General features: G+C 44.7%; 3 protein-coding genes across 9 annotated transcripts in view; 2 read left to right on the plus strand and 1 right to left on the minus strand.

Moving 5' to 3' along the window:
- Nucleotides 1-5696: 5696 nt before the first annotated feature.
- On the minus strand, nucleotides 5697-7936 carry ND-B17.2 (NADH dehydrogenase (ubiquinone) B17.2 subunit). Its single transcript, XM_077632230.1, has 4 exons — nucleotides 7753-7936; nucleotides 7014-7096; nucleotides 6865-6937; nucleotides 5697-5986 (listed from the first exon to the last, which is right to left on the minus strand). The coding sequence occupies exons 1-4, from the start codon at nucleotides 7845-7847 to the stop codon at nucleotides 5809-5811; spliced, it is 429 nt and encodes a 142-aa protein (XP_077488356.1). The 5' UTR covers nucleotides 7848-7936; the 3' UTR covers nucleotides 5697-5808.
- A 352-nt stretch (nucleotides 7937-8288) lies between these two features.
- LOC144099132 (rRNA N(6)-adenosine-methyltransferase ZCCHC4) lies at nucleotides 8289-14311 on the plus strand. The gene has a single exon (XM_077632229.1). It carries the CDS (start codon nucleotides 8489-8491, stop codon nucleotides 9866-9868), a length of 1380 nt encoding a protein of 459 aa, XP_077488355.1. The 5' UTR covers nucleotides 8289-8488; the 3' UTR covers nucleotides 9869-14311.
- A 1363-nt stretch (nucleotides 14312-15674) lies between these two features.
- Nucleotides 15675-21534, plus strand: part of LOC144099137 (uncharacterized) — a 65205-nt gene continuing 59345 nt past the window's right edge. For 5 of the 7 annotated variants that reach the window (XR_013307316.1, XR_013307317.1, XR_013307314.1 and 2 more), the window contains exon 1: nucleotides 16153-16456. The gene's annotated coding sequence lies outside the window, so the exon portion shown is untranslated. Of the gene's footprint in view, nucleotides 15797-16152; nucleotides 16457-21534 lie in introns of those variants that run through there. The other 2 variants (XR_013307320.1, XR_013307318.1) reach the window with 2 other exon arrangements.

Consider the following 21534-nt stretch of genomic DNA (forward strand, 5'->3'; position numbering starts at 1 on the left):
CAGGAGTGGCTGAAAGGAAAGCTGCATCAGAGTGCTCCAGACTGCAAGAAACCATTAAGAGTTCTTTAAATATCCATAACGAACTTGGCACATGAACGTTTTTGCAGTTTGCATCTTTAAAAATGCCGCTGCCAAAATCAAACCTGCAACCTACACTTCGTATCGCAAGCTGTTCGCAGCACTGTAGATACTACAGCAAACTGTGCCAATCATGATGGCACACGCTCCATAAATGTATTCCTCTGTGCCCCTGTTTGCCGAGTGGTGGCTCCATCTCTTGAGAGGAAAGAGTACCAGTAGTGACCTGATCTATACATATCCACAGCAAGTGTTGCTTGGTGTTCCTTATGCTTTTTTTTTTTTTGACACTCTGTGATAGGACTCTCAAGGCTAACTGCTTCGCTTGCTTGGGGAAACTGCACTTTCCGCATACGACAGACGCATACGAGACTCTGCAGATGCCACATTTGCAAATGCCACACTCCACTTCGGAGCAGCGCTCCACAGAGCTGTTTCTGTGCGAGCTTTCTGTGTTAATTTAACCAGTGATTGAAACCAGACGCAACTATACCTATTCAGTTACTGTATTAAATGTTCGATAATAGTTCTGCACTATACAGGTATTTCAGGGACTATTTTTTGTTCCTGCAGCCCTGATTGGATGAGAGAGCTGTAGGTTCCACACTGCTGCAAATTGCTTGAGGTGGAATTTAAATAGCAGTGCACCACAGGCACTGAGCCACTGCATAGTCCGAAAAATCGTGTTGAGAGTCCTTAAACCACAAAAACAAATGCATTGCATCTTTACGCATAGGAAAGTAAACGCCAAGTCCCTGGAAATATCAAACAATGTGATTGAAAGTCATTGTGTAATCTACGATGTGCGAGTGCATGCATGGTCGTACAAGTGTGTTCGCAGAAAAGCCATGTACAGCATCTGCGAAATGTACACAACCAAAACCCAATTCACACATTTAACAGAGCTGAAGTACAGTCTGTGTCACCCTCCTGTAGAGCGCTTGAGCAGTGTGCCCTTCCCTGCATAAAAGTCGATAGCTCGTTGTAGCGTCAAACTTTTAAAGGCTATGCTTGCACAGAAGTAGAGCCACACGAACTGCAAGCAAGGTGGGCACAAGCAAATTTGCCTGCAAACCAAGGACTGCTTTCTAATTTCACTTTTGACTGCGTGGTGCAGACTGTTTGAACGCTCTACACATGAGTGACGCAGACTGTATATATGTAAATGACCAATACGTGAAGCTTTGCATTTGCAAGGCTCCAATGAAAAGCATGGTGCTTTCTAAAGATCTTCAAGATGCCTAAATCACCTGTTGTCTGTTAACTATCCTCTAAAATCCTTGGAAGAGAATTGTGACATCAGTTCTATCAATTTCAGTTTGAAATCTTCCAACGTGTGCGCCTACCATAGAAGTCCACCACTGCACCCCCAGCCTGCGAGACTGGTGTGTGGCCCGAATCTTGTATGTGCGCAGCTTTCAAAATCGGCTATGGGCTAAGTCTTGAGTGTTGCCACCCAGCACATGCAACTTCTGTCATCCGAGAATTGTACAAGCAAAATGTTATGCTTCAGTAGTGCACTTTTCTTTCAAATTGGTTCATTTTTTCCACCTGCTACATTACAGATGGTGGGGAGCTGCGAGAAAAAGCTGTCCGTAGACAGCCCGGTGGCTCTGCAGCACACTATTTGGAGCAGCACAGAAATAAAGAAATAGTACTCCAAAATAGCCATACAATAAGGACTACCACATTTTAAGAGCTTCTCCACACAACAGGAAAAAACTATTAGAAAGAGACATTAATATTTACAGGTTACTGAATAGCTCCTAACACTCACTTCAACGCTCCCGCGTGGGATGCTGCAAGCTATGGCTTTTACCTTTAAAGTCTCTCTTGTTTCTCTGGACCATTTGCCTTCTACGAGATAAATAGTGAAACAGTTGCACAGGCACTCCATGAACAGCATATTGTTGAAGCTTTCGAAGCAAAATGTTATGATCAACAAGGCCAAAGGCCTTCGAGAAATGAATGAATACACTGACCACAAATGTTTATTCTTAAATTGAATTGGAATATATAATGTTCGCTCAAGCAGTGCCTACTCTAGATTTATTTCTACGAAAGCCAAATTGATATGGCACCAGGAGGTTATAAGCATCAATGAAGGCTGATGTCACAAATGCAGGATTTTCATAATTGCCATTCAGATGTGAGACAGATACTAAGCCATTTCCTTTCCTCAAAAACCAGTTCCGAACTGAAAAAAAAAGAAATGGGGAAAACTGAAACAGGCCAGAGGTTGCCCAATTTGTAACCTTTTTGTAGGCAATAACCTTAGCTACCTATATTTTAGCTGGACACACCTCTGGCGACAAACACGTGTTTAAGAGGTGAGGGAGAATTGGTGCAGTGATGTCGGCCACACGCTTGACAGGCCACATCGAGTTACCACCGATAGCGAAGTTGCTAGAATCATTCACATTTTTTATTAACTTTGTGTCAAGCACAATCACTTTGATACTAGTGCTTTCTGAATTGTGAACCCACAGAGGGCCCACACTATGTAACTCTATGGAGAGGAAGCAAGCTGTAAAGCACATTCCTCACAGGGCACATTGAGACTAGGCAGCACGTTTACAGCAGAGAAACTGGTTGCGAAGTATAGTAACAAATGAACACCAAGTTTATCGATCCCCTAAATCTGGCACAGATCTAAAAAGTCATGCAGACTGAGAAAACCAGTGACTACTGGGGCTAATTAGCAGTAAAATGTGATGGCAAAATGAACTGCCTGGAAGCAACAAAGACAAATGCAGATTTGCAGCAGCTTACTCGAGTACTTGCTATAAATTTTTGTAAGCAAACAGGGATAAGGGTGATGTTTAGTTTGGTTAATGCCCAGGTGGCCTCACCATAGAGTGCGGGCTTTCAGGTAAGCTGTACGGAGATTGGTTAGTTTATAAATGAATGAGCGATTTCAACAGGAGGCGACAACAAAACAGTTAATGGATAGCAAACTACAATACGGTGGAATCTTGATATTGATGATACAATGACGGTTCATATGAATTTCGGGATGATGTGAATTCACGAAATTCACTGGCCAAAGTGCATTGCATATGTGTGAAGAATTTTGGGTGCTCCAAATGCTCTCCTACGCTATTGCAGATGATACGAATGTGCAGCTGCAACTGTAACCTCGAGCACTAAGTGCTGCCTGCACATCACCGACACGACCACTAGACTCTCAGTGCACACTGTAGGCAGTGCGCGGCGGCACGCGGCCATAAATAGATCCCGTTAGCCATACACAGATCTGCATGCATGCATTTCTCGTACTTCTGCGCATGGGTTTTGCTCATTCTGGATGACACAAATATTTCTCGCGATCCTGTGAGATTCGTGTCATCGAGATTCTAATGTAGTTATGTGTTCGTTACATGCAAAAGTACAAAAACATAAAGGTACCAAGGTTACAGTACACTGAAACTACAATGCCATGTACGACATCGCTCAGCCCAAAAGTCATCATGGTATTGCGCTAGCTCATTATTAGCACATGCACAGCACCGTCAAGCAACCATGGGAGCAAGTGCATTATCGCAGCTGTGAACATTCGCAAATCATTCTCCAGTCACCCCATCCCCTCAAGCGCACAGCTCGCCCGCTCATGATTTTGTCCCAGTGACAAGTAACTGGTTTCCCCTTCGCCAGACAAGGGAGGTCGGTGTAGTGAGCAGGTGTCACTCCTGGTTCATGGTGGAAGCAAGGCTACATCTTGAAGGGAGCAGTCACTGTGTGTGCACACCCTTTTCACAAGCGGTGCATCTTCATGCCTGCTTGCACAAAGTATCAAACTATCTGACTAGAGCTAGGTCACTAGAAAAACCCCTGGCAAACAGGTCACTGAACAGAATCGATGCTCAGCATCACAGGGTCCATGCACAGCTGTTATAATTTACTGTGAGGGTTCAGCACAGAAGCTTAGTGCTAGTACTACAGTAAGCTAATGTTTTTGCACTTATCCTTTATAGTGCTGTTCAGTTTTCACAGGAAATCAAAAAAGTGACAGTGGCCTCTCAACAAAACCCCTCAATTTACTACTCACTGGTTTTCATGTTCAAACTAAGCACTTCAGAACGTATTACAAAATGCACTTGTACAACCCCTTCAGGCATGCATTATGGTCTACTATGGGGAAAAATCTCTTAAAATTTTTGTGTGCTTAGAATCCCCTATTTCACAAAAATAAAATGAATGGCTCAGAAACTTTCAGAATTCACGCATACCACACTCTTCCATACCTGCAGAATTGCAGCCTTATTAAAAAAAAAAAAATTTATGCCCATTATTTTCTTTCATTCGAAGCTGTTTCTGCAACAAAAAATCAGTTGCAGTGTTTTTTAGTAAAACATTCCACTGCATAAGAGAAGAAAGAAGTGACAGCACCAAACAGTACAGTCGCAAGTATAGAACAATGACTGCACCGGAGCGGCAAAAACTGCACCGCACAGCTGGCGGGACGCCATGCATCGCAAACAGACCTGGCATTCTTGTTACCAGCACATTCGTAAGCGTAGCACGGAGCGCTGCTATCTGCCATTCGTGTGGCATGTCTTTAGTGCTAATCTTTTTTTACTCGCGACTGTACTTCGTTATGCCATGCAACTTGCAATGTCCATTTCTACTTCTGGTGGAAGAATTCTGGGCTAGTTGGTGCATGATCCACGCTAACTTCTTGATTTGGAAAAGCTATTCTTATTTATGGACAAGAAGTAGCCCTGCCATTCTGTCCAGTTCAGATTTAAAATGTAGCCAGCATCACTGACTTCCTGAAAGCAACGCTAGATGCTTCAAGAAAAAATTTGAGAAGTGGCAACCATAAACGTGGATGTCGTGCCACAAGGGGTTAGTTCACATTCAGCAAGCCAGTTGCCAAAATGAAAACTACAGCTATTAACTGGCAGTGCAGATCCCAAAACTCCACTGCTTAGTTTATGCCGGCCCGCCGCGGTGGCTCAGTGGTTAGGGCGCTCGACTACTGATCCGGAGTTCCCGGGTTCGAACCCGAACGCGGCGCGGCGGCTGCGTTTTTATGGAGGCAAAACGCTAAGGCGCCCGTGTGCTGTGCGATGTCAGTGCACGTTAAAGATCCCCAGGTGGTCGAAATTATTCCGGAGCCCTCCACTACGGCACCTCTCTCTTCCTTTCTTCTTTCGCTCCCTCCTTTACCCTTCCCTTACATTTAGACAGATACTGCGCCATTTCCTTTCCCCAAAAACCAATTATTATTATTATTATTATTAGTTTATGCCCACCTCACTTTGGTGAAAACAAAAGTGCATATCTATACAAACTACACAGCAAGCTGAATAACCTTTGGCTTGTTCAGATTGTTCCCAAAAATCGTATCAAAATCTCCACTGGGGAAGTTAGTATTAATTGCTGACAGAACTCTCTTCTTTCTTCATCTAGTAATGCCTCTAAACGTAGCATATATCTAGTAAGCAAATAAATGCATCTTTCCACTCGTATGAAAATCACAAACACTATCAGCACCCTCAGTTGGCCCATCAAGATGCAGGTGTCATTATCAGTCGCGGTCACTCGCAGGCATAGTGTCAACACCTCTGCACCATCACCATTATTGGGTGCCTCATTCAAAGACAATGCAGATATTGTGACAGTGAAAACACCTTTATTGGCCTAAGTTTTATATTTACAGGCTCGCTACTCTCGCAACACAGCAGTGCAGTCAGCACTGTGTGCTCAACCTTCTAATGGGACCACTCACATCCTCGCCGTCTTGGGTGGCACCCATGGCTGAATCTTGGGTGGGACAGTGCTATACGGCATGTATGCACCCTTGGTGCCGGTCATGTTCTCTGTATGTTGAGCCAGCCACTTGTACTGCGGAGGAGGGGCCTTGGTTGGCGGCAAGTCAGTCGTGTAGTGTAGCCAGCCATGCCTGCAACAGAGTACCAGCAAGAAAATTGGTGGAAAGCCATTGCCAGGCTTGCACATACATTTGGCCATTACATGTATTCACACAAACACATCAAACAGGACTAATAATAATTTACAAGACATGGACACCTCATTAAGTGAAAAATTATTTAATACACAATGTTAAAGAAAATTCACAATATACTTAGCATTTACCCAATCATCAGCTGCCTAAACAGCGATGTAATGTACAGGGTTGTCCACACTTAGGGAGAGCGTGCGAGCACATGCCCATGCACTTCGGAGCACCAGTGCGTCCGACATGACCGCACATCAAAGCAGAGTGACGTAGGCTAAGAGAGACCACGAGGCGGTGCTTTGTACTGGCTGCTACCTCGGTTCAATGCGTGGCCCCTACAGACACAATAGTGCTCTAAAGAGAGGGGTCAAGCGTTCGTATGTTCACCCTAAGGATGTAAGGCCATGTAAATCATATCTGCTACTTTTGAAAACCATTGCTCACTGTAATCATGGTTGGTCTAGTTTAACCTCAGCGCCTTTCCTAAATGCTGCAAGCATCAGACAGGACCAATGCTTACATTTTCATATCTCGCTCTAAACTACCAAAAAACAAAATGCATAAGATCAGTTTGTGTTTCAGGGTCACTTCAACTTTTGTGGCCACAGAGCAAGGTTTAAATGCACTGAAACCATGACGTGACTGAAACACGTGGGCTCCAAATATTGGCTTGTAACAAATTATTACAGTACCGAAAATGAAAACGATTGTCAGCTTATACACTAAGATTTCACTGCGTAAACTGCTTACATGTAGCCCCCAAGATGAACAACATCGCAGCTTCACTAAATGATTGGTTAAAACACAATGCCATGGCTCACCATTCAGCTGGCACTTGGCTGCCATCGTAATCAAAGTAGTAGTAGTCAGCGTACTCCACCCAGCGGTTGCGTCCTGCAAGTGTGAAAGTTAATAATGTTACTTCAAGATAACAAAGCTGGCAGTGAAAGCTCAAGCAACCAGACCCTACCGAAGAAGAACCTGTTGTCCTCGTAGTACTTGTTTCCATACTTGTCGACGCCTACCAGCGTCCCCATTCGCAATTCGTCCATTCTAGAACGAAATGAAATAGTAAATGCACGTACAGCGTTACCGTGAAACACAAGTTGAAGCTGCAAGATTTAGCAGCGTGACATGCACAATGATATGCTCTACAGGGCGGAAAATTGTACGTACCGCACGCACGACGCTATCACCTAGTTTTAAACTGCTGTGGTATGTAGCTGCACCAAAGTGTGCCTCGCTGTTTGTTTCTCAATGCTCAGCTGTCTCAATGGGAGGGATATATGTGAATCAAATATGACCGACCCTGCATCATTACGGTAAGCTCGGGGTTACGGTTTTCATAAGGCAAGGGAAATATTCAAGTGACAGTTCAAAGGTGATGCAAATTATGATTTTTTTGTAAAATAAAATAGGCAGCAGGGTTTGTTTGTTTGGTTTATTCTTATTACTCGCGACCTAAACCACTTAATTACTACGCCACGATCACTTCTGACGTACGGATATGAGATTCGTAGATATGGTTTACCTCAAAGAGCATTATAATATCCGATTTACTGTAACCCCGGCTACAGGTCACTACATTATGACTTTATTGTTTTCGAAATAAATGACAATCTTCACATCAGCCGCCGGAGCAAACGAAACCTGCGTTTTTGACCTTCGCGTGCACAAACTTGAAAGGGACTGATTAAAGCATGTCTTACCTCCACAACTTAAACGCAGACCTCATGAAACCTCCATTGTGCTTCACGATGTCGAAGAACCGCTGAATCTTGTCGAAACCGAAAAACGATGACATCGTTAGGCCGGGAAATTTTCAACGCGACTTCTTTCGTCGGAGGGCCGAACAGCAGCCATAAGCGGCAGTGGCGGACTCTTGTGCGCAGAGTTGGCGTTGCTTCAAGGCAAAATGCATATTTAATCTTCAAAACAGCGTTTGGAGTTATTGTATTGTTTTAAATCGCGTGGTTTAAAAAAATAAGTATTTTTAAAGAAAACAAGTGCTTTCAGACTTTCAGCGATACGCATGGCGTGTTTATTCATTGGGGCTGACTTACCCAAAGCATTGGGGTTTAGGGATAGTGAAGGGAAAGTGGATTTTAAGAGGTTAGAAGTAACCAAGCGAAGGTTATACGATTGGTGGTTAAAACCAAGACAGGAGTAAAATTTCACTGTAACATGGCTAGGTGGCCTGAGCCACCGCCCGATTTAAAGCGTTCAGCCGTATCCATCCATCCATCCATCCACGTGATTCCGGCCACGGACCTTGCCACGGACGCTGTGAGCCACATGGCCGTGTCGGCGATTTTCATCGCGTTAAGGAAAGTTTGTTAAGCGATGCTGTTCAGAAGAAGCGTTGCCCTCAGTCCCACGAAATCATGCGAGATCACCGGTCTCTTCAAGAGGTAAAGATGTGCTGGTTCTTATGACGCATTCGCGATGAATTTCGCGACAAGCTGTGTAGAGCTGCTGCGCGACAGCAGCGACGGTTCTGACAACGCTGACAACGTTCTTTGCTGCGAGCATGGGCCCGCGCTGCTGTTTCGGAGGCTAGGTACTGACAGTAAGAACTGCGCACGCCCCTTCTACGCGTGTTCTGCCTGCAGGCAACGCAAGGACTGCTCTTTCTTCGTATGGAAAGACGAAGCTTCGCGCTGCGGTTTCAAGTGGGACGCCGTTAAACGGCGCATCTTGCCCACTTGGACGCACGAACAACTGCACGCGAGGTTCTTGAAGCTTCTGAAATGTGAGTCGAGCGAGCGATACTTATGCTGCCGGACCCTGCTTTCCAAGAAAGAGATGAAGAACCACTTCCAGCACCCGTTCAGGAACCCCCTGACAGATGACGAGCTGCGGCGGCCCAGCCGACTCCTCCTCGCTGACGTGAACAGCGCCACTAAAGCGCAGTTCTTCTTCGATGATTCGTGCGTTAGCTTTGTCGTGGACACGCTCTCGCGGCTGGGCTTCGATCGCGTCCTCTGCGTGGGGACGCCCAGCCTGCACGAGTACATCAGGGAACACCGTCCCAGCATGGACAGTCTGCTTCTCGACATCGAGCAGTCGTACGAACAGTTCTACGGTCCGGATGAGTTCTGCTGGTTCAACATGTTCAACAACTTCCACTTTCGCGGCGCGGAGTCTGAGACCGCGCTACGGAACAGTATGGCCAGTGGCACCCGGTGCGCCCTGCTGGTGGACCCTCCTTTCGGCGGCCTGGTGGACGCCGTCGCGAGGACTCTAGAACGGATCGTCGAGGAGGCGACAGCGCAGGGCTGCGAGCTCAACGTATTCTGGTTCTTCCCCTACTTCAACGAGAAGCGCATCGTGGCGGCCATGCCTCGTCTTCGAATGCTCGACTACGCCGTCCACTACGAGAACCACACTGCGTTCAGCGGTTCCTCCGAAAAGCGAGCCAAAGGCTCGCCCGTGCGGATCTTCACCGACGTGCCTCTGGGACAGATCCCGCTGCCCGAAGAAGACTACGCTTTTTGCGCGCAGTGCGACCGATGGGTGGCGCGTCACAACAGACATTGCGCCGTGTGCAACGACTGTCCGTCCAAAGATGGCGGTCCTTACAGGCACTGCGACAGGTGCGGTGTGTGTGTGAAGGAAGCGAATGAGCACTGTCCGACATGCGAAAGATGTCTCCCGCGTGGCCATGACTGCCAGTCGAAGGGACTCACCTGCTTCCTCTGCAGGCAGCCTGGCCACAAAAGCACCGAGTGCGTTCAGAAAGTGAAAAAAGGGCATAGAAACTTAAAAAGGACCTTCATTCGCAATCAAGAGACTGTTGCCAAAGGCAAAAAGAGAAAGCGGTGATGTTAGCATTCGTTGCACAAAATTTTTTACCCATTTCATCAAATACCACTGGACAACATAGAGCACATGTTTTTGTAACATTGCCAGTGAACTGCATCATTTGCAACATTGCATCATTTGCAACATTGCATCATTTGCAACATGCTGAAACTGCAGACAGTTTCTGAATTGCATGGGGCAGGGCTCATCCTACATTCTTGTTGTATCGGTAATCTGCAGGATACAAATGCAGCATAGCAAGGTTGTGAAATTGCGGCAGTTGCGTATTAGGTGACCCCCAAGCTGCCACCTCATAGTAACCTATATGGTACTACTCTGTGGTACCATTCCGTCTGCTGCGACAGCATTGTGTGCCATCCATTTTTGGCCACATATGTGCCGGAGTTGGTAGTGGGGTTTGACATACTGAAGCTGCGCATGGTTGTCAGGAACACAGTGTAAAGAGCTTTATTAGCTCCATGGAAGCGATGTCGTTGGAGAGGTCGTTCCAGTCTACAGAAACACTGAAAAAAAGCGGCACAGGTAACAGTACGGGCACGTGGGCGAAACACTTGGAAAGGATGACGAATGTGGTGAAATATGCCGGCTGGGGGAGCAATGTAGGGAGCGCAGCGCAGCGGACTATGGAAAAATTGATGGAAAAGGCAGCGGCTAGAAATACGCCAAAGTGAAAGGGGCACTAAACTGGATTCCGCTTTTACAGATGTCACACTGATGTATGAATAGGAGGAATGAATGAGTCCGGCTGCTCTATTTTGAAGTGACTCGAGTGCATTGATAAGATAAACTTGATGAGGGTTCCAAATTGGCAATGCATATTCTAACTTTGACGTGACAAGAGATTTGTATGCTAGTAATTTTACTTTTTGTGGGGCGTGGCAAAGATGACGTCTTAAAAGCCCGAGCATTTTATTAGCAGAGGAAATAATGTTAGTAATGTGTGTAGCCTATGATATGTTGTTACACAGCGAGACACCTAAGTATTTGTACGATGAAACAGACTGCAAAGGAACGTTAGCGATTATGTATGGAAAATCAAGCGGGTTATGGAGGCGGTGGAAGGACTAACGTTCACATTTACGAGGGTAAAGTTCCATTAGCCAACGGTCGCACCATTCCTGTATATGGTTTAGGTCATCTTGAAGGATATGTTAGGGCGGAGATCGTTAGTAACTGTGTGATAACGCAGTCGTCAGTGGACATGCAAATATTAGAGCACACATTGGTCGGCAAGTCATTAATATAAATTAGGAATAGAAGCGAGCCTAGTACAGAAGCTTGAGGGACGGCTGATGTTACTGATAGCGGATTGTAATTTTGATTGTTAACGACAAACTGTGAGCGATTAGTCAAATTCTTCTATCCATTTTACTATGTCGGGGGTAAGTTCAAACGGGAAAGCTTTAGGACTAAGCGTTTATGAAGTACGTTGTCAAATGCTTTTGCAAAATCCAGAAAAATGACAATCTGTAGGTTAGAATCGAGATTAGCATGTAAACCATGAATAAATAAGCCTAGCTGTGTTTCACAAACAAGACCTTTTCGAAAACCGTGTTGTGACGAATGAAAAAAATTGTTCGAGTCAAGGAAGTTTATAATATGCGTATAGATCACATGTTCCATGATTTTGCAGGGTATGCTAGTAAGGGAAATGGGTCGATAATTTAACGGTAAGTCTTTGTTACCTGATTTGTAGACCGGAACGATCTTTCCAGTTTTCCAATCGTCCGTTAGTTGTCCTGATGAGAGTGACTGTGTAAAAAGTAAGCATATGAACTCGGCACAAATATCGCTAGTGTTCTCTAGATGTTTCGAGTTAATATCGTCTACACCGGGTGAAGATGAAATTTTCAAATCTTTAATTAAGGACGCAATACCCAGTGAGGAAAATGCGACTGCCGGCATAGTATGCTCTAAGAATAAATTAGGCGTAGGAAGTTGTGTTTCGGTTTCATTAGTAAAGACTGAATGCATCGGTACAGAATTTGAGTCAGCTGCAAGCTACCAGTTGTGCTGAATTGCATACATGCTAATTGCAAGTAGTCTGTCTGTATTTAGCACTGTGTAAACACAGTTTTTACAACGAAAATTAATGTAGTTTTATGTCATGAGCTGCGTTGCAGGCTTATATGAAATGCTTAGCAAGGATTCCAAATTATTTCGGATTAAAAGTTTCTTAATGGTGTCCATTATTATCATGGTTCATTAAAATTTTTGCATTTTTTTCCCAGCGATTACGCAACAGTGACATTCCTGGTGAACATTGCCTGAAAAGGCTGCTGAAGTTGACATCATGCGACAGTTGCTGCGCCTATCACTTTCTTCACAGCTCTACTCCACGCAACACTAAGTGTGCTGGAGTGCACAGAAGTGGAGTAGCACTACAGCTTGGATCCTTCCCTCTTAGCTACCTCCTCACAATGCTAAGAGTGCCCCAGCCCAACTATTAACAAGTGCACAGTTCAAATCTGGGGGTCAAAATGGCGTAGCTATGAGAAGTTTTCTCTGGAAACATTGACTTTTAGCGGGCAGCAGCAAGCGTTGTGTACAACGCTGACCACGCTCTGAGCTGTTCGCCGGCTTGAGTAAGTTCTCTACCTATAACTTGGTGTGAAACTTGCAACCTCGTAGCGAGATGTGGCTCCTGATATGCCAAGAGATTAATTACTATGCGAATCTATGTGGCATGAGAAAGGGAGGTCAAACCTTGTTGAGTTGCTGCCATTATATATATATACACACACAAAGGTCAGTCAGAAATTAACGCACAATCCACTGTAGCTCAGTGACGGTAAGCAGTAGGGAAATAAAATTTTGTTGATAGGAGCAATAGAGTTTTGGTCCTTTGGAAATGCCACTGAATATCTGATCCACTTGAGTCGCTGCACTGCAGCCATCTTTGTTTCAGTGACACGAATGCACATTCATACAGGTTAGTCAATGTGCAATTTTTTTCACGCATATAATGAACTCGTCATCTCTAACCTGTTTGCCATGCAGATTGTGCAAACAGATGGAAATCTTATAGCTCTTCATGAATGACTTCATGAAAGCACTGTGGACAATCCTCAAAGAAACTTTAGAGGAGATAATCGCACACATTGATCCCGATTTGCATCATCTCCTTTGTCAAAAGCCGTGGAACCAAGCGAGCTCAAATTTTCTGTATCCCAGTTGTTCTGTTAGCATTGAGACTGATCCTTCCACCATAACTATTTGTTTCATGACCTGTCTTGTAGTGACGCATCTGTTATTTTGAACGAATTTATGAACGACATGCACTTTCATCGGCTGCGATGCTTGATGGTCTACCTGAACGCAGCAGGACCTGGATATTGCAGTCACCACACCGAAATGCCATATAAACACATTACATTGATTCATTGTGCACTTCCCCTAGATTGACAATAGCTTACAACGAATTAACATGCTGAGTTATCGACAGACTTCTACCGGAATTCGATCACTGCACACTGGTGTAGTAGGGTGTCATGTTGATCATCCATGATGGCTTATGTGAAACAGCAGAAAACGGGAAATAGGTATGGATTAGAGTATAGAGTATAAAAGAGCATTGGTTCTACATACAAAATTTTCTCTAGTGCGTACCGTTACAGCTACAGCAGATTGTGTGTTACTTTTTGACCAATTCTTGTGTTGACTTAAATGGGAAGACGAAATCAAGGAGGCCATTTACGGGAACTGTGCAGCTAAGTATTAGCTGTAATGTGTAACAGCACATCCGCAAGCTGTTTTGGAAGCTGCTTAGTCTTCCCTCAACAACTGCACAGTAGTTGGGTCATTACAGGCTTCATTAGTAGGAACTCTCTGAAGAAAATGCACAAAAGAAAATCAATAAATGAATTACAGAAGGTGGAAAAATACAGAGCACCACTTTAAATTGCTTGCTTTCAGCGCAACTCTACCAGTGCCCCGGTACGTGCAGCATAAAACATTGGTGCTCATCCTCAACTGTAAATTCACTTAAACATGGTTACCTATCCTATGCCAATTTTAACCCTTCAAAGTGCCTTGTACACAACTGTATACATTGCAAACTTGCCACCTTTTATCAGAACATGCTAAGCCCAGCACTATTTATTTCAGGTCAATTGACCATCCTTCATATGGAAAATTGATTGCTTTTTTTACTCTAGCTAGCGAACACAACAAATGCCATTTATTAAAACAGTGAACATGGTAGCACATACTCTGCTATTTTCCTGCAGACATATTTTGCCACCAGTACTAATTTCAATTTTTTTTTTGCTGAATTTCTAGCTTTAAGTGCATCTTCGAAAGAGAAACTGATTACATGTTAATTTTAAAATTGGTCTTATTTCAATATTACAATTTCCACCTATCATATGACAGTTTGTAAATCCGTGTAAAAATATAACCATTGCTGTGTTCCATTAAAAAACCACTGAAAAGGCTTGATTGTGGCTTGGATATACTATTCCTCTGCGACAAAAAAGTATTTCATTGTTAAAACTTCTCTTGTCAGCTAAACAAGAAACCAATCACGGGAAAAAGTTGTGAGCTCTAGAATTTTGATCCCTGGCTTGTTTAATGAAGCCAAATATTAAAAAGCTGATTTCGTTTACTTTTGCACCTGGCTAGCGGAGTGATACAGTACGCCACGAACCGTGGCCCAGTGTTAACAACTTCTGTTTTTTTTTTTAAGTTGTATCCTACTATACATGTCTGTTGAACGAATTATCCGATGGCCGAATCATTGCATGGCTGCAAAAAAAAACTCAAAAACCGGTTTGCACCGCTGAAAATTCAGGTGGTTAAAAACTAGGCAATTGGCCTCGGCTTTTGAGTGAAAACTGCGCGGCGCATTGACGATTTTTTGCAATTCCGTCATGTTGTGCTGTATGCCAACTGTCGGGAACATCATGGCAAAACTGCTCCAAAATAAGGCCTTCCGCAGCCTCCTCCACAGGTGGAGTGATCGAGGTGGCGTCCACGTAAGTATGCTTCACCATGCTAACAGCTAGCGTGCTTACATGATGAACGTGCATTTTCGGCGCACAGGAGCACACGGGCGAAAAAGCACCAGCGGCACACTTCGGAAACGGCGCGCTGCTCGGCTTGGCTCGCTTTTGCACGGGCGAGAAACGAAACTATACGCGGTGACGATCGAGACGCCTCCGATCGCTTGGAGTGCCGGTCGGACCTCACCAGTTGGGGGGCCGAACTTTAGGCTCACGGGGTGCGGCAACTTTGATGCATCCGGCCTCGGGCGCCGCACTTTCGCGCGCCGGGAGAGTTGGAGCAAAACAAAGTTGAAACGAATTAAGTGAAACCATATGGTACAATTAAGTGGCCTTTAAAATATACCTATAATACCTAGCCAAGAAAAATTTTGAAGTTTGTTTGAATTAGCTGAAAGTGCGAATTATCCGGGATTTCGAGTTATCGCTGGTCGACTATATTTTTAATATATTTTAACCAATGCTGACAAACCTTAATTTGCTCACGTCTGAAAAGGTTATACCTGTCTCAGCCATGAATGTCTTAAAAATTATGGCTCAGGAGGTATAACCTCTCGAGAACCGAGCCAAATTAAAATACGTCTCATATCTGGTTAATTGTTCTCACGAGCGTACAAATGTTATAGTCGTACGAGGCCTTGGGCAGTTTTTATTTTCTCAAATGTGGTCAAAGGATATCAGCTCAGCAACTTAAACTCGGAGGCGGCCGTTTGACTTAAGGGAGTCTTTATTATAAATATACTTCATGACGGGACGAAAGCGACGGTTCGAATAACCCAGAACTTCGAAATAACGAGCGTCCAATTTGCCAGGATAGGGAGCGTTCTTGCAGCGTTCATTGAGGGGCTTTAGTGCTTAACTGGATTATCCAGTGACTCTAGTGCCCGTATATCATTTTGTTTTTGATCAACTGATGCATTAACAGGTGAGAAAAATTGTTTCTAAAAGTCTACGAAGTTGAAGGACTGCTTTCTTGTAAGAAGACATACTTTTGATTCCAACCACGACGGAAAATGTTGAAGCGGCTGCAGTTTAATTACAGCAAGATCGTGTGTCGAGCGCGAATGAGTTTTACAAATAAGAAGCATGCACTGTTTGCACAGCGACCAAAGACTTTTCGTGACACTGTTTTCAGAAAGAACAATGAGAAATGGCAAAAAGGGTCACGGAAAATATTCCGAATTAGTCCTAAGAAACTATAAATAAAACGCGCCTCAAACCTCTCAAGCCAGGTTCTCTCGACTGCGTCAAAGCGCAGTGTCGTGTCGCCGAGACGACGCTCCATAATTAACCAGCCAGAAACGGCGCAGCCAGTGCAGGTACAGTAGTGAAGAGTTGGCACGCGTCCACTTAACGGAAGTGCCCCGACTCGGTACCTCAGTAGCTCGATCGAAGACCCCGTAGCAATTGACAAACTCAGCCAGCAGTCCACGATCGCCGCAGAGGCAACATTTCAGCGCTTTGGCAACAATAACGCGGGAACGGAGTCGGAACGGGCCAGCCAATGCGCCGTCCACGCCCAATCGGTAGGCCTCGTGTGGCGGCTCGCCAAGCTCGCTGGTACCGCCAAGAACACCTCCCTCTGGTAATTATCATTGTTTTATATTTATCGTTACTTTTTCCTCTTTCACGTTCTCCACGCCGTAATTACAATTTTTCTTAAACACGTGAATTCCCTTTGTTCAAGTGCGAGGTTCAGCTGGTTCAGTGTTCCAGAGCCCCCACGTGGGACGCCATAGTGGCGGGCGCCGGAATAATTTTGGGTTCCTTCCCGTGCACTGACGTCACATGGCACACGGGCGTTTTTGTATTTCACCTCAATCGAAATGCGGCCGCCGCGCCCAGGATCCCGCGCGGCGTACGCGGCAGCCAATTATGGGCTCCGTGCGCTGCAGTTTGGCGCGCGCGAGTGGCGCTACCTGGTTAACAGCGGTGGCGAAAGGCGGACGCAGCCAACGCAGCTCTCTGGTTCAGTTTGCAGTGAGCGAGGCGAGCGGTGAGGTGTTTCGTGCGAACGCGAAAACAAACTTGGATAATTATGGGTGCTCTACCTACTGCTGTGTTTACCCAATGTCATAACAGCTATAAAAACACTGCAGTCAAGGTAGCGAATATATTTAAACGCTTTTCTTGGACATCGTGCATGCTAGCTCATGCACAGAGGGTATGCTGGAAATGAGTGCCCTGCGGAATTAAATTCATGAGTGAACTGGGAAAGGGTTTACATTGACTGGGGTGTTTCGAACGTGACATCATTGGTAGGAGCTGCTTTATGTAGAGTGAAGGAATGCGTTCAGTCAGTCACAGGAAATGGTCTACGGTGAAGTTCTCGGAGCTAGCATCTGAAGTTTAAGTCTTCGTTTGTTATGCTCATCTGTGGTTCAGCGTGTCATTTTTGTTTCTAGTTTTTTCGTGCGTGTATGTATGCAGTGGGAGCGACGTCGTACTTCTGAGAGTGCTTGTCGTTTTTCACATTGTTTCACCTAAGCTTTTGTGTATTTATTTGCATCATTTTATTTGCTTCAGTGGTTTAAAATTTTGTATCTTTATTTGTTACATTTATGAGATCTCAAATCCTGTTCTAGACGAATAAAAAGAAAAATAGAGAGTGGTTCAAATTTCTCCCTATATATTTCTTGGATTTCACATAACTAAACCCTTAATTTCGGGAATTAATCTTTTGATTTTAATTAGGTTTACCGTCCCAATGCAACGAAGACTATAAGGGGTGCCATAGTAGGAGGTTCCAGATAATTGCAACCACTTGGGGTTCTTTAACGTGCACTGACATCGCGCAGTACGCGGGCCTCTAGAATTTTGCCTTCACCGAAATGCGACCGTCGCAACCAGGATCGAACACAAGTCATTTGGGTCAGCAGCTGAGCACCATAACCACTGAGCTACCGCGGTGGCCTTTCTATAGTGAAGTATTTACCAAAAGAGAAATACGACCAAAATAATTCATGTAATTGGTGTCTTCATAACATTCCTGAAATGAAAGTTCTGTGGAAGATACTTTGCAAGAAACCCATCGTCTTTTTGTATGCTTAGAGCTATGCTTCTCTGAGAGGAATACACAAAGTAAAGAAGTGTCGATCCTGAAGGATGTAGAGCACTATCATCTGATATATACGTGTAGTAAGGTTGCGTTTTTCGCATTTCTAGCCGGCCATTCACATAGTCGATGTCACAGTGGATGTAAATTACATAGCTGATTTCATTATTTGGGTCAGAGCCTTGTTTCTCAAACTGTAAAGGTACTTAATAAATCTCAGTAAGCTCAACTGCGCTGCCAGATATTGCAGTGCCGTCGGGACTGCAACACAATCATGGTTGCTCGGAATCGGTGATCAGCCCAACCTGAAAGCAATTGAAACGAAATGCAGCAGTGGTGGCGCCAAGGCTTTCAATGCGTTGAAATCCGCAGAGAAGAAGGCGTTGACTTAGAATGGCGTCGCGGTCAGTGCGCGTCTTCTATGCGGCCGGGCTGGCGCGAACGCATCGGGCATGGAGGAAGGCGCAGGGCCACCACGGCCAGTCTCGAGGGAGGCGCGCGCGCGCTCTCCCTTCGAGAGACCGCCCGTGACTGAGCGTCCGGTTAACGCGGCGAGTGCCACGAGGCGGCGCTGGCGATGCGGTCGCTGCTGGCGCCACCATACCAGCGCACGGAGCCCATAACGCCGAAGCCTACGAGACACCGCGGCGAGTCCTCCTTTGTTCTTTCCGCTTCCTCATACGATTACGCTTTCGTATACAATTACGTTTTCTCACCTTCATTTTTACTTCAACAGACTTCGTTTTTGAATTTCTTTCTCCTAACTCGTGATATTGTTTATATCAAGTCGAGAGGTAAGAGCACTCCAATAATGGCTTTCACTTATTCATTTATCCTTGTCGAAGACAGTAAAAAAAGGGACTGCATATTTGTTTCCTTAATGTGTGCATGCTTCCCAGTTCTGTTAATCTTGAGTTTAAACTCAAGTATATAGCTAACTTAACAAGGTGATGGTTCGGGCTAGTGGGTATGCGTTATGATCCATAGCGCAGCAACAAAACAGGAGACAAACACAAAACAGGGGACAAACACAAGCGCTTGTGTTTGTCCCCTGTATTGTTGCTGCGCTATGGATCATAATATATAGCTAACCTGGCTTTCATCCTACATTTCTCCTCTAGCGTCTCATTTCTTTCTCAGTGATTAGTGGCTTTTACTGGTGCAAGAGCAACATCGCCCAACATTGCCTAGTCTATGGTTTAATCCAAAAATGTGAGCAATAACAAGCTGGTGTGGAGTAGTATATCCCATGGTATGAAAATGGTACAGTTAAGATATGTAACATGCATATGCATGAGGCCCTACAGATGGCAATAAAATATCTTGAAAGGTGAGAAACAGCAACTCTGCATCAGTTACAGCATATTGATGTGTGGCTAAAGGATAAAAGACAATGTAAAAAATACATAAGTATAAATTGTAGTAAAACGACTACAAAGTGGTATACTGGTGTATAGAGTCACACAAAGACCTTATGTGCATTATGGGGCAGGTATGGGCTGCAGAAACACTACAAAAAAGGTATTGCTGCTTAGCCTCAACTATACAGTGCCCCTCTTTCAAGAGATGTAAAGAGGCCAGCAGTTCTTGAGTGCACTTGCACCCCATAAGCTTACCTTGGGAGGCTGAGCAGCAGCCATTTTCGGGAGGCTACGGTATCTGCCTCAAAAAGGTGAATTTATTACAAAACTTGGAAACCGTGCCAAACTGACACATTAACTAAGAGCATCCTTACACACTTGGATGTGCCAGATAAGTTCAGGAAAACACCACTTCTGTCCTGTTTTGATGCATTTGTATTCTACAATCACCTGTCAATTATTCAAGCTCCAAGAAGACCCAGAATTTGTTTTAGTTACGTGGATTTTAATTGAGAGCAGCCTTATAAACTTACACTTAATGCTGAGAGGGCCAAAGCTGGAGTTCAAATCAGCCAGTTGCTCGAATTAAGCAAGCCAAAATTAATGCAATTCCTCTGTATACGGAAGTATGCTGTTACTGAGAGCTTTTCATAGCATCCATCACACATAGGTGACCCGGAGCCAGTCATGAACTGGCAGAGAGTGCTGTGTGTTTTCTTTGCTTGACAATGACCGGCAACATTTAAAGGGGCTCCGATAAAGCTGCAGTATGCCTATGATGTTAAAGGACGGCGCTTCACGGATATCCTTCACCAAGAATTTTTTTGATCCACTTTGTGGAAGCTGAATTATCTGTAGTGAAAATTTGAATGTCAGCATCTTAGCTCCTTTCCCTCTACTCGTCACTTTTCGCACACTGAAAGGTCGGCGCACATCCGCCGGCCCCACCGTCAGAGGCAGGCTTCTGACCCACCAGAGCTACGCCGCTTTTTGGCCGCAGCCATGGTAGCTGCCTGATTTCTGGGAGAATCTAACCAATAGCCATACCTGAGCTGGTATACGCAGAAGCAGGGTGATGCAGGAGTGTGCGAGCTTGAAAAAGTCGCTGGAAAGGGCTCACAAACTTTTGCGCGTGATTGTGGGTTCTCTGTTGCCTGTAGAAGTGGCTCAGGCTCAGAAGATTTACTCAGGTGTTCATGACAACACAATGCAGTGATTAAGCGAATTGATGTGCTCTCCTCAAAAGGCGTTTCAGAGTCCTTTTAATAGACATGCCTTAAAGACCTGTCTCTTGCAAGCTGACTGTTACACTCAGCAATATCAGAATGAAGATTTTAGCACATTGTTATTGTTCCCAGAAATTAGGTAGAATTGAATGCTGAACCATAGCTCAAAGTTGTACTAAAGCTCCAGCCTCTGATTCAAAGAAAATATATCGGCCTCTCTGCTTGACATGCTTTACATTTTATAACAGGAACTTCAAGCTGATATCAGGCATTGGGCTGCATCAGCACTGCTTATCATCCCGTGGGTTGCACTGCACAGTGTTCAGACAGGGAGCGTGGAGCGCCAAATAATACGGTGCGCCAAATAAACCAGGTACTAAAGAACAAGATTTTGGAACAGGCACGAAATATATACAGCGAGATAACCAACTGGAGCTGTACTGTGATCGCTTTTGATTGTTTGCAGCAACAGCCGAGTGACTCATGCAAGCAGGTGCTCTTGGGACACAGACACTTTCCACGGGGCTGGGAAACTTTCCTCTTTGAGAAACTTGCAAAAACATTTATATTCAGGTACTAGAAGGCTACGCAACCAATTTGTATGAAGAATAATGCTGGCTATTCCTTGCTCTCTTCTGAAGCACTTGGTTAAGATGTGAAAGGTATAGTACATGTGCGAGACCACGGCAGAAGGAATTTTGCTTCATGAACTACTGCCATACAAAGATATTCTACTAATGTATGAATATTATAAGAGTTTATGCCAGGAAATACTGTGTTCAGATAGATCTCTTTTTGAATGCTGCTTAATGACTTGCGCATGGGCTTACTGTTGCATTGATAAATAGCTACTGGCAACTGAATTGAAAGTTGGACAGATGCTAAAATAGATGCGCAGAACTATAGCAAGGGGCAAGGTGCCGAAAACATAAAACAGCAACGTAACTTAGAGGAATAGTAAATGGCAAAAATATGGCACTGATGACAATCCTGCTCACAAATAGAGGTTTCTCAAAGGAAC

The sequence above is a fragment of the Amblyomma americanum genome, chromosome 7 (assembly GCF_052857255.1).
Source record: "Amblyomma americanum isolate KBUSLIRL-KWMA chromosome 7, ASM5285725v1, whole genome shotgun sequence".
NCBI classification, from domain to species: domain Eukaryota; kingdom Metazoa; phylum Arthropoda; class Arachnida; order Ixodida; family Ixodidae; genus Amblyomma; species Amblyomma americanum.